The sequence below is a fragment of the Musa acuminata genome, chromosome BXJ3-1, assembly GCF_036884655.1.
Source record: "Musa acuminata AAA Group cultivar baxijiao chromosome BXJ3-1, Cavendish_Baxijiao_AAA, whole genome shotgun sequence".
Classification (NCBI taxonomy): Eukaryota; Viridiplantae; Streptophyta; class Magnoliopsida; order Zingiberales; family Musaceae; genus Musa; species Musa acuminata.
The window spans coordinates 23,945,945-23,959,058 of NC_088349.1; the positions used below are offsets into that span (position 1 = coordinate 23,945,945).

The 13,114-nt window shown below is 41.8% G+C and overlaps 1 protein-coding gene across 5 annotated transcripts in view; it reads left to right on the top strand.

Moving 5' to 3' along the window:
• LOC135629461 (uncharacterized) overlaps window positions 1-5,814 on the top strand; it is a 34,698-nt gene extending 28,884 nt beyond the window's left edge. For 3 of the 5 annotated variants that reach the window (XM_065136851.1, XM_065136853.1, XM_065136852.1), the window contains 2 exons: window positions 4,994-5,139; window positions 5,260-5,814. In XM_065136851.1, coding sequence (XP_064992923.1) covers window positions 4,994-5,139; window positions 5,260-5,570 — 457 coding nt within the window. In that variant the 3' untranslated portion in view covers window positions 5,571-5,814. Of the gene's footprint in view, window positions 1-4,766; window positions 4,923-4,993; window positions 5,140-5,259 lie in introns of those variants that run through there. The other 2 variants (XR_010493236.1, XR_010493237.1) reach the window with 2 other exon arrangements.
• The last annotated feature ends 7,300 nt before the right edge of the window (window positions 5,815-13,114 follow it).

The following is a 13,114-nucleotide window of genomic DNA, read 5'->3' on the forward strand; positions in this document are numbered from 1 at the left end:
TGTGCATCTTCATAGGCATGCACACATGGACTATTGTTCTTACCAAGGTTTTTAATTTCGTACTGTACTGATGTCTCGAGCTTTGTTCGGTACGGTACAGTATGGCGTACTGAGCGATACACCTTTTAAGAAGAAACCATCTTGCATTTCGAGATGGTTTCGAGAGACGGAAAGGGATTTCAAGAGATGAAAAGAGAATGCGAGAAGGTTTTGAGAGATGGAAAGGGGGTGATGGCAGAGTGGGTGAGGATGCGGCGGGTCGCCTCCGTCCCCAGCTCGAACTTATCCCTCGTGAGGCACTCCGCAATGCTCTCACCACAGTCGGATCTGGTGGGGATCTAGCTCAGGGAAAGCTCATCTGCTGCTGCCCTCAGCAACTGAGGAAGAAGACCAAGATGACGACGGGAGCGAGAAGGGGAAGCAGCACTCCAACCTAGGCCAGTACCCCTTCCTTCGTCGTCGATCGTGACCTCCTTGACCATAGTAGCCACGATCCCTCCATCCCCTATTGCTCCCGACGAAGCGAGGACTTGCCCCCTACTGCGTTCCGCCCGATGGAGCACTTCTTCATGTCTCGCCACGTCCAACACCCTTCTCCATCATGCCTTCTTTGTCCAACGAGCGCCACAGCCTCATCTTCCTCATCGTCGTGCTCGTCCTTCTGTCCGCTACTGGGTGGTTCGTGTGCCGGTCAGCTGGTAGATCAGTATGTACCGCCCGTGTCAGATGGTATGGTACGGTATTCAAATCCGTGGTTACTAGTGTTGATCATTGCGAAGGATGAAGCTATGGCATTGAGGTCACTAGTTCGGGAGGATCCTTTAGTTCTTTAACAAGAATGTCTTTACTAACTATCAACTCTTTTGTTTATATTCACATTTTTGATCAACTTTCTTCAGGAACTTTGTTGCCACTTTGAAGTCCCGAAACAAATTTGGGATGGGTTGGATTCAGGTCCACTACCATTTATAGGATTCTAGTTCATCTCTCTATTTGTTTGTGTATGGGGAGCTGAGCTTGAACAAGCAAAAAGCTTTTTGAACTTGTCTCAGTTGAAAAGAAAGACATGGGATTTGATCAAGATTGAAGTCGTCCAAATTCCAAGGTGGTCACTGGTGGTAACCCCTTGAATGTAGGTTGAAGGTCTCGGCACAGAGGTGGGTGCTTAAGAAAAATTATTATAAAATAATATTAATGCATATATGCATCTTAAAATATACAAATATTTTTAATGTAAGTCCTTTGAAAGCGTTTATGCTAGACAGACCTCCCTGCATTAAATTTTCAGTGGAGATCACATAGGACAGTAATTAAGATCTGTTGTTTCATATTGGACATTTTATCATAATCCTAAGACAGGTTTTGACTGACGATTATACTAGAATTACCCACATAAATAAAAACAGAAGAAAAAGAGCATATTAAAACAATTAAGATCCAGTGACATGCATCATGTATGGAAACATAAGCATAATACTGAGGATGTAGTGAATCAATATTCATTGTGATTATTAATTTTTGCTTTTAGTTTGACCAGCTACCTTTATTTCTCTTTCTTTGTACCTTCTCTCTATATTCCTTCTTAGTTTTCTCTTCTATTCCTTGTTTGTTAGTAGAAAGTTCTTTCCTTCTTGCTATTACTATCATTATTGCCCTCCACAATTTGATTTCCTCCTAACTATAGGCATCCTCTTCCTCTTTCCTCGGTATGGTAATGTATACTTGTTGATTGCTATTGCTTTTAAGCCTAGAATGCCTTTGAAATACTATCATTTGTTGCATTTTGAAAAGAAGATGCCATGCAATTTGAAACTGAAGCAGTAAATAAAAAGGATGTCTGAAGAGTTCATGATATGAAGATGTTTCTTGAATTGGAGGATCTTGAGAAAGGCCTCAGGATGAGAAACCATGTTCAATTTACCTGGAAAGCACTCTCACGCCTTTGAATCATTTTTATATTCATTTGAATGTCTTTATGAATGAGATGGTAGGCTAAAGCATGTGATTGCATAATTTCATTGTTTAAAAAAGGGGTGTAGAACTCACGTGGACTAAGGTAGCTTGGAAGCCTTTTAGATTTGCACATTAGATCAGTTGAGATTGGATGACCTCTTAATTTCTAACCAATTTCCTAATCAATGACTAGCTGATTTGTTTAAGCACATGCTAAAATATTGTGAGGATTAAAGTGTAGTTAGTTTATCTATGGGCTTTATTATCATTATCCCGTCACCATATAACTTTCAAATTCATTCAGTTCTATTCACTTCACACCTTCTGCCGATGCCTTAATTTTTGAGGATATCAAATTATCAATAGGATACTAACAAGAAGTTATTTGTGAATCTCAGTATCAATAAGCTAAAGGCTTCTTTTCCGATTTTCTGTAGTCCTACTCAAAACAATTTCTATTTCCTTCATTTTCCTTGTAATAGCAGCCTTGCTGTTGCTTCATCAAAGTCGGCAGATGCAGCAACTGTTGCTATGTGGTTCGGCCACTGGTGTTGTTGCAGCTGTAAAAACCTATTTACGTTGGTGACAGTTGTTGCTACTATTGCAATAACAACGTTGGCTGCTGTGACTAGATGCCCATGATTGTGCGGCTGCCAGCTAGGTGATCACCTTCTGCAGTTGATAGTATCTAGACTTGCTGCCTGATGCCTAATATATATTAGAAATATTATGTGATTTTATGACATGTTACATTAGGAATTATCATCTATTCTCTCCATTTTCTTTGTACTAGGCAGTGCTAGCAGGTATCATGTTTCAGTATATGATCCATGTCAGTCTGTTTGCGAACCGGTATTGGCACCAGACCAAGATTTTACATCTTGGTTTTGATGTACCATTACAATTTGCCAAAAGTTTATGATATGAAATGACCTACGAAATAAATGGATTAGGAAAGAACAGTGATAGAAGAGACTTCATGAGAAAACATACTCAAGAGGCAGGTTATTGAGGACCAACTAATGTTTCACAAATGCAATGTAGGACTAGGAGAAAATATCGGCAAGCTATCGAGGGTAACTCATTCTTTTGGATATAATGATCCATTGGTCACTTGGATTGTGGTGATTCTGGTGAATGAGAAGATGAGAAACTGTTACATGATAGAGAAATCCCTTGGCTAGAGGTGAATCTTACTGCCTTTTAGACATGTGCGATGACAACAACGTCAAAGCAACAAGCTCTAACTATTTGGGATCAGTGTTTTCAAAGGATGCTTCGGCGCTCGCTTAGGTGCTCGAGCGAGACGAAGCCTGAACACCTTGCAGAAACCGTAGGCGCAATGCTTCAACTAAGCGCTACTCGGACACTTGCTCGAGCCTAGGTGCTAGGTGCGGGCGAGCACCTGAGCCAAATTTGGTTGGGTTCAAACTTTGGTTTGATTGGACTTATAAGTTAGTTCAATCAAACCAACTAACATAGTTACTCTAACACCGTCCAAACCCCTCCCTTGCCCGACCCAATAAAAGAAAACAAAGGTGAAATGAAACCCGCCATCGTTGGCAACCTCGTCCAATCACATTTGCTGGTACAACTTGACTATTGTCGTTGTAGCTCGTCCGCCACTGCAGTTTGTCTAAACCCTAAACCTCGTCCGCCCTATACCTTTGTCTGATGTTGTAGTAGCTTTGTCCGCAATCGACGGTCACCTCTTCCATCTCGTTTGTTTGCTGCCTTCGCACACTACGATCGTCAACAATGTCATCTGTTGCCTTCGTTCGCCACTGCAGCTTCGTTCGTTTGTAGCTGCAGTTTCATTTGCCACCCTCTGCTTCCCCCACCTTCCTGTTAATTAAATTGCAAACGGATGAGCAGCAACTCGTTTGGTGCAGTTTAAATATATTTGTTGTATCTACAACACCATGGGCAATATGCACGTTGATTTATACATGAAACTGCCTTAGCTTTTACTTGATGACGTCTTAGCGCAGCAAAACATTCTTGGTTAGCAAGATGTTTTTGGTCTAACATAGGCCTCCATAAACCTGTTTAGTATATTTCTATTTAGTTGCATATTATTTTAATTATACTATTTGGGAGTGCCTCAAGCCTTTTGGGACTAGGCGCTTTTAAAAATATTGATTGAGATATATAAAAACTCTAAGTCAAGTTAAGAGTATTTAAATCTTTATTTATAGTTTCTATTAAATATTTTTTTGGTCTTCCTCAACCTCTCATCATACTACTAACAGTAATAATTTCACCTCTTATCATTACCACCTCCGTCGGTCTCTGAGCACATGTTTGCACCATCTTCAACATCCTTATTTCAGTAATATAAATCATTTGTATGTTGTTTCTTAATTATCTAACACTTGGATCAATAAAGTATTGCTAGTCTAACAACTGCTTTATAAATTTTTTTTTTAATCTGAAAGGTACCTGGTGATCACATAAGATTCTTGATGCCTTTCATCAATATAACCATCCCGTTTTATATATGAATAATAGTTTCATCAATCTCTCAATTTTGTTGAATAATTGACTCATCCTTATTGGATATGTGCTGTCATAAAATCACTAGGCTACTTATTCTGGGTGGATTATTGAAAGTTCCATAGTATGGGTGGAAATAGGTGAAGGATTGATGAGACTAAGGAGATGTGGAGAGCATTGATCATGACATAGCTTATTTCTAAAATATATAATGATCATGGATTAGACCATTTTTCATTCTTGTTCTATTGAACATATATTGCTGTTCTGGAAGTTATTTGTTTTGTAAATTTTCTTATTTTTCTTGTTGTGTTTAGGCTGAAATGCCAGTTTGATGATCTGATTAGACTAAGTTGATCCCATTCTCAAAGCTTAAGTACGATTCCAAATCATTCCTGAGTTTCAAGCATTGCTTGTTCCCGAGTATGGATTTTGGTGAGAAATCACATAGGGAAATATTCTTCTTTTACTAGGTTGGAATCCTTGAATGTCATTTTCACTGTTTCTCTTTCACAAATATGTTTATGCTCCTTTTGTTTTGCAGGATTTCTGGTGATATCTTGAAAGGAGATGACAATTCATTCTTAGCAGATACTTGTGATCCTCATTCTACCTCATCTATAGCAGGATCTGACCTGGCCTCAAAGCAATCTGCAAAGGCAAAGAATCCTACTAATGGATCTTCTGAGGGTATACTCAATTTCTTTTAACCTTTTCCAGTTCTATACTGATCATAGTACCTCTGAAGATTGTCCTTTTGTGTTGTAAATTGATTGAATTTTAAATGTCTTCAATAAAAATGAGGTGCAGGAGGATGTCTCAACTTTGGAGGTAATTCTACATCCCATGTCTCAGAGACATCGATGTCTAACAAGAAAGACTTGAGATTTCGTCGAACCTCTTCGAGCAGCGATGCAGATGTTGCAGAACCTTCATTCAGTGATATGCTGAAGAGTACCAAAAAGACCATGCCTGATCCCGAGTCTCTAGAAGTTGTCTCATCTGGTAAGAGTGCCAAAAAGAAAGGAAAGAAGGGCAGACAGATTGATCCGTCACTTCTTGGTTTCAAAGTCCATAGCAACCGCATATTGATGGGTGAGATCCAGCGGCCAGATGATTGAGTATTGCGCGTCTTCCGTAATCACTGTCTAATTGTTCCATTGCAAGGCTGTACAGGTCCTCGTACAGTTTTTTTAAATATTTTAGATAGTTCTTTTTTTTTTCACAACAGATCAGTTGTAAAGCGGGGTTCATATAGATGAAGACTCACTGTACGTGGGGATGGAACAAGCGTGCAGATTTTGTATAGACCAACAAAATCAATGCAAATAGTTTCATGAATGCAGCTTCTTTTTTCACCTTTTAGCCATGGTATTTCGCTGGGTTCTGCTTGCATGTCATCTGACCTTTATTCCTGTAAGAAATTAATTGTAGCTCTCTTCTTAACATGAAGATACTTTCAATTAAGTCTGATCTTCTTAACATGCAGTCCACATATGATCTGTTGCATAGATGATTCAATTCTTGGCTTTCTTCTACTTCAACCATTGCTAGCCTTGGTTTTCATGTCTGCTGCCTTTTTCAGGTGGGTAATGAGAAGGTGCTGAAAGCTAAAAGCTAGTTGAATACCACTACAGATCCTGGTAATTCTCGTCAGTTGGTATACTTTTATCAATGTGTTTGGAGCCCAACCTGCAGATCTGACGGATGAATCCAGCAAGATGTTGACAGTTAAAAGATTGTTTTGGTCTCTTGTGGGCGAGGAAAGCTCAATAGGAGTTTGAATGTCGATCTAGCTAGTTTGTAATGAAAATATACTTAAGAGTAGGTTTGTAAGTCATTTTTTTCGACACCAGGGTCAGTCATAAAAGAACTAGTTAAAAAGGCAATGCTATGTTTATATAACCATGCCTAGTTGACAGATTGTATCAAGTCCCAATTGATTAACAGCAATGATCATGCATTTATTCTCAATTGTTGGGTTTGTCTGTTTCCAATTTATAGGACCTCGATTGTTGTCGGGTGCGAATTGACCACTTATGGGAGATCTGGTTTCCTAGGGATGCAGGGGACGAGGATTGGGCCGTAGAATGTTGGTCCAACCTTAGGAGATCTGGGAGTGGCCTGAAAACCAGTGAGGCTGGTTTCATGCTGAGAACCAGTGAGGCTGGCCATGCGTGCGGAGGCGAGCATCTCTGGGTACACGAAGGAGCAATGGGAATATGTATGGGAAAAGCCCAGTCACGAGCGAGAAGCCCGCGCACCTTAGAAGGTCTGGAGGATTGATTTGGTGCTTCTTCGCTTTGCAAGGAGAAGCATGCGCTCCCCCTACGTGGAGAAGCGCACGAGAACTTGTCACACGTACGTGGAGAAGCGCCTGCATGTAAGGAGCACACATCAAGGAGTAACGTGCTTCTCTGGTTAGTCTGATGTTGAGAATAAGCATTTCATTTCTACCGTATCTGCTGAGCGCTTCTGCGTGCGAAGCGTCGAGGAAAGAAAAGGGTCCATATCAAAAGCTGGTCGAGCTAATCTGACGACATGTGCGCGTCAAGTTGGATGAGTGGGATGGTGGGTTGAGAGGCGTGCTTTCAGGACCACGACTTCACCTTTTAGATGTGGATACGATGGGGCATGCCGCCACAGCTCGCGCTTCCGAGTAATCGAGGATAAAGCAGCAGGGGGTCCATGTTAATTAATAATGGAACGTTTCATGCTAAGCCTCGAGCAAGTACGTACATAACTACGGATATTGTTGATCACTGATTATATACGATCTAGTATAGTTTGAGTCAAATTTCAATTTAATTTAATTGGAGTTTCAGTCAAATTTTAATTTGATCCCGATCAAACCAAACAAAGATCAAATTCAATCTCAAGCAGCTCAAAGACCGGATTTAAGTATAGATCAACTCCAAAGTCCTGAAAGCATTACGACTCCAAGTCTTAATATAATTAGGACTTCACCTCTTTCTCAGCTATAAAAGGAGGAGGAGAACTTCATCTAAAGTATCTCAAATCAATCTAAGTCGTGCTTTCTCTCAAGAAGCCAACCGATTCTAAGCTGAGAAAAAAAAAAGAAGAAAGAGAAAAGGAGGAGGATAGCAGCAGCGCCCTTCCTTCTATCCAGCTTTCTAGCCGGCATATGGCAGCTTCCTACGTGAGAGCAATAACAATAGTCAAATAGGAGATAAAAAGGAAGAAAGCCTTCTGATGCATACTGATGTTCCAGTATATACCGTATTAATGTACTCATACACCAGTATGTATCATACTTAAAAACATCCAAGTTAAATCTAGCTTACTACTAGAAATATTTTGAAATGCTTAAAGCATGTATATTTGCTCGTCCACGATGAGCATATTCCATGTGGGTATGCAGTTAGATTTATGGTCGTTATTACATTTTTAAGGAATAATTTAAATGTTTTTAATTTTCCAGTCAACATCCAAGATAAAAAGACCATTTATTTTATCGTTTAGGCAGAGATTAGAAGAATAGAAAGGTTCCATTTTTGCAATTATGCACGTTGGACTCAGTTTGATTAATAATCATGTGGATTGTCTGTTCAAGCATCTCCACTTACGTCTTCTGAAGTCTAAGTACAAGTTGGTCATGCAGCATGCCCATGCAACAGCAATTCTCTGCATTTTAGAGAGAGGTGAAAATTGTAAGTGATATTTGTGCTTCTTATATCTGGTGATATGTTGCATGTTGCCTTCAAAGCAGTGTGAAATGACAATAATTGATTCAGGAACGACGACATCCTGAATCAAAAATTGATTCAGTAGCTCAGCTCAAAAGCAACATCGCTTGGCTTTGAAGTGACGCACAATAAATCCATGTCGTTCAAAATTAAGTAATGCTTACCGGCAAGGATACAATCCCGCAAGACATGGAGACATGGGGTCGGGACGATGGCCGTGGAACAGATAAACCACTCGTTGGAAGTGTCGACGGACGCCAGTAAGCACAAGAGGAGTCGACTCCTTACGGAAGGTATAAAAATCATCTCAAGGTAGATGCTTGGGGACAAGATTCACTATATACAAAAATAGACTTAAGCTTCGAAGGGGTCAAGTTGGAACTCCTCTCTTTGGCACTGACTTATTGTATAGGGACTTATGACCAGAAGCCCATTACGGATTTGTCGGAGAACACCTTAGGAGATGATGATCACGACTCTTTGTCCCTTCTCCATGAAGCCTTCCCTTTGAGTAACCATGCAAACGATCTTACACAATCGAGATCGAACCAAGCTATGCCCCTTCTCGAGTCACGACATAAAGATTCATAGCATTTTGACGCTAGAAGGAGGGCTCAAGATTTGCACCTCGGCCAAGAAAACCTGCTCCCGAGCCGTGCATCTCGGCTATGAGCTCTTGGCTCCCCTATAGGAGGGAGCACTGATAAGGCTATTTAGTCCCACATTGATTGAGGAGTTTGGAAACCAAGAGCTTATAAGTCTGCCAGGTCTCCCTTACCCCACAAAGATACCTTTTGGAGCTCATGAGCTTCGAAAGGATAAAATTGTACAGGTATGCCCATCACCTAAAGCGAATAATTCCTCATGAGCCTATGAGCCACTGGTTTGGATTGATGTTTGCTTGTATAGTTGGAGCCGTAGGAAGACCCAATCTTCTACTGAAAATTACATTTTGTCTTTGTCTTGTAGTTCCCTGTCTACTTGTTTTACTTTATAGGTGCCCAACACATATTTTGGGATCACAAGGGGAGGTCGACCATACATAGCCTCAAAGAGAGTATATTTTGTGGATGAATGATAAGTTATATTATACCACCACTCAGCTCAAGGAAGCCACTTTGTCCACTCTTTTGGCCGATCACTAGTGAAGCATTTGAGGTATGTCTCCATGCATATGTTCACCACTTAAGTCTGGCCGTCGGTTTGTGGGTGATATGTCGCACTCATTTTCAATTTAGTGCTCTACATATGGAATAACTCTGTCCAAAATGTTAGGATCAATAGCACTAAGAGAGGGGGGGGAGGGGGGGAGGGGTGAATTAGTGCAGCGGAAAACTTTCGACGATTTAAAATGACGTTCGTACGATAAAAACGATTTCGGTAAGAAAACCGATTCGGAAATCACTTTAACTTGTGATCAAGTGAGATGCCGTTAAAGTAAAGATATAGAGGCAGTTTGTAGTTAAGATAGAGAACAAAATATAATTGCAAACTGAAATACGACGTTCATACGATAAAAGCGATTTCAGTATGAAAGTCGATTCGGAAGTTGCTTTAACTTCGATTAGGTGAAGTGTAGTTAAAGTAAAGCTATGGAGGCAGTTTGCAGTTAAGATAGAGAATAGAAAGTAAATGCAAATCGAGATTTTAGAGTGGTTTGGTCAATCTTGACCTATATCTACTTTTGGCTTCCTTCTCCGATGAGGTCACTGACATCCACTAGAGGCCTTCCTTCAATAGGCGAAGGCCAACCACCCTTTTACAGTTTCACTCCTTTTGATGGGTTTACGAGACAACCCTTATAGAATTTTTTCTCCTCTCTTGAAAGATCAAAACTTGGAAGAAAAGAGGGAGAACTTCTAGACTTTACAACACTTTTGAGCTCTAAAATCATAGAGTAAGATCAAACTTTCGGTGCCCTTTCATGCAGGAAAGGGTGGGGTATTTATAGGTCCCAAACTGGTTTGAATTTGGAGCTCAAAAATGTCATTTCATGGATTTCTGGGGTCCTGGCGGTACTACCTCCTGACTGAGGCGGTACAACCACCTAGCAGCTCGGAGACTGAGCCTCTGGGCGGTGCCACCGCCTGACTAGGGCGGTTGCACCGCTTGGCAGAGCTCAGAGACCGAGCTCAGGTGGTTGCACCGCTTGGCAGAGCTCGGAGATCGAGCTCAGGCGGTTCCACCGCCTGTCATGGGTGGTTGCACCGCCCAGCTTTCCTGTGAGACTATCTCCTGGGCGGTGCCACCGCCTAGCAGGAATTCTGGTCCGAATGGGTTGATCCATTTGGCCCAATTTGGGTCTGTCAAGGGCCCAATTGCCCCCAGATTAAGTTAATGGGATCACCTCCCATTTTAAACTTAATCTACATGCTAACTATAATATTTCTTAAGACATTTACTGCAACTTGCTCCGGTGCGTCAATCGCTTCTTTCGACGAGCTTTCGGCGAACATCCGACGAACCATCGGCGATGCTCCGGCAGACTTTCGGCAAACTCCTAGACTTGCGACGATCCACTTGGCGAGTTCCGACGAGCTTCTTTGGCAAGCTCCTGGACTTCTTGGATTTGTTCCCGCAGAACCTTTGACGACCGTCCAGACTTTCGTCGAACTCTCGAACTCCCAACGTGATCATAATCTTGACTCCGGTGCAACTCCTACTGCATGTCTTACTTCCATTGTAGTTAATCCTGCACATGTAAAACAAAACTTCGATCGAGACAATTAATCATAAGCAATTAACCAAGTTGTCCGGCATGTCATTGGTCCCTCGACGCTTCGTCCGATTCTTCGGCGCATCGTCCTCTCCTGTGGCCTATTGCCTAATCGGCCAGTTGACTCCGCAACTTCGATATCCTTGGCACAATACCCGCTCTTCTTGGTCTGATGCCCGAGTCCACGACCCGAAGCCTTCTGTCGATACGTCGACCAATCCACCAGCTCGACGTCCAATCTATTAACATGTTCCTCTGGCACAACATGATTTTTCCTGCTTTAATTGTCTCATCCTGATCGAAGTATCCTACGTCACTCAAATCGTAGATTAAATCATAAACATAAAAAAATCTGCAACAATTACAGTTGCAGAGAAATTGCTACGACAGAGGGAAGTGGCTGTAGATGGAAGCTGTAAAAACTGCAATCGTTCCCGTTGCCGCAAGAAGGCAGTGATAGCTGTGGCAGTAAGGATGGCGGCAGCAGCACTTCTCACTCGAGTGAGATGTGAGAACGAGGAGGAGAGGTCGCTGGCCGGGGAGCAGTTGTGAGGACGGCGGCCACCACGGTAGTGTAGGCGAGGTTCTTGTGAGGGTAGGAGGTGGTCAAGCAGTCTCCGACTCCGGAATAGGAAGCAACGACACTGGAGGAGAGGTAAGTAGTAGCACTGCACTTTCCAACTGAATAGAAAAGAGGAGCAGTAGAAGGCTTCGACAGAGCTGCCTACATCCGCAAGGAAGAAAGCTCTGATACCATGTTAAAATTTAAACGAAGAAGATAGAAAGATAGAAATTGTAGAAGAACCTATGAAATGTATAAGATGTAATTGCCTAATTCATTTTGATAGTGAGCTCTTGATAGCTATTTATACACACTCAGTAGGGAGGTTATACACATTCAGCATGGAGGATTTTTCTCAACTGCTTAGAGATTTCCTCAACTGCCTTAAGGAAATCTTATCTGCTTATCAGCAGTAAGATCAAACAAACTGTGTTATGCAGTTGGAATTCTGCAGTGCATCTTTCGTTGTAGAGATGAAAACTTTACGATAAAAAGTTTATGCAGTAATATAGGAGCAATTTTTTGGATTTTTGAATAAGGATAACTAAATTGCAATAGTAGTATAGTAGGAAACCAGAACCTATAGCAATTCACATGGAGATCAAAGGATGATCCGCGGTGGTGGAGATGACGACGGAATTCGACGATGATTTTTTAAGCAATTATGAGAATTGCTTTGGGCGGTTGTAGAGGGCTGATGGATGGCTATGGAAGGGCAACGAGATGTCAAGAAAGCTGCTCTGATACCAAGTATTAGAACTGCTAGTCATAGGTGCCCAGCAAGCCAATCACGTGAGTGATGGCACGTGTGACTTGATACAAAATCTTTTTGCTTATTATATTTTGGCGTATATCACTTTATAACTATTGCATAAATGCATATATATATATTGTGATGTCGTTGGATTTATGCAATGGGAATCAGATCGTGATGAGATCACGATAATGAGATCGATTCACCTTTAAACACATATCCTAAATAATCCCGGTCATAGGTTACTCGAGAGGGACATCGTGATAACCGGACAGACTGGTGTGCTGTATACCCGTCCATATGATGGATGCAGTTGGTCTCATAGCTGCTCGTGTAGGGACACTAGAGATACAGTACAGGTGCTCATTGGAGAATGAGTTCACTGATTGATCCGCTTACGGAATGTTGGATGGTTGATGATGCCTTATTGTCAGACAGCGATTCCGTAGTCCTAGTGGTGTATCTGGTCCTTAGACTTGAGACACCAAGGATGTCCAATATGAGTGCTCCACTCTTTGATACCAGACTTATAGGTTTGGCTGTCCCAGATCTAGTACAGCTGGTCATTGGGAGTGGTAGTCGACCTTACGAGGGCTATTGAGTGTCGATAGAGGATCATCCACTCTCGGCGTCATGAGAGGAATATCCCATGTGTTCTTGCTCAGACAAATCCCTGGCTAGGGTCATTCGGGTTGAGAGAGAAAGAGTTCTCCGGGAGAATCCGATTAGAGCGAGACTCGAGTAGAAACCGTATGGGTCTGACAGCACCATGCTCGATATACGGTCTCTGGGATATTAGATGGATGAGGGACTATAGGTACACGGTAACTGTGGACAGACAGGTCCAATGGATTGGATTCCCCTGTATCGTTTGGGGACTACGGCGTAGTGGCCTAGTACCTCCGTAGTCGATGAGTCGAGTGAAT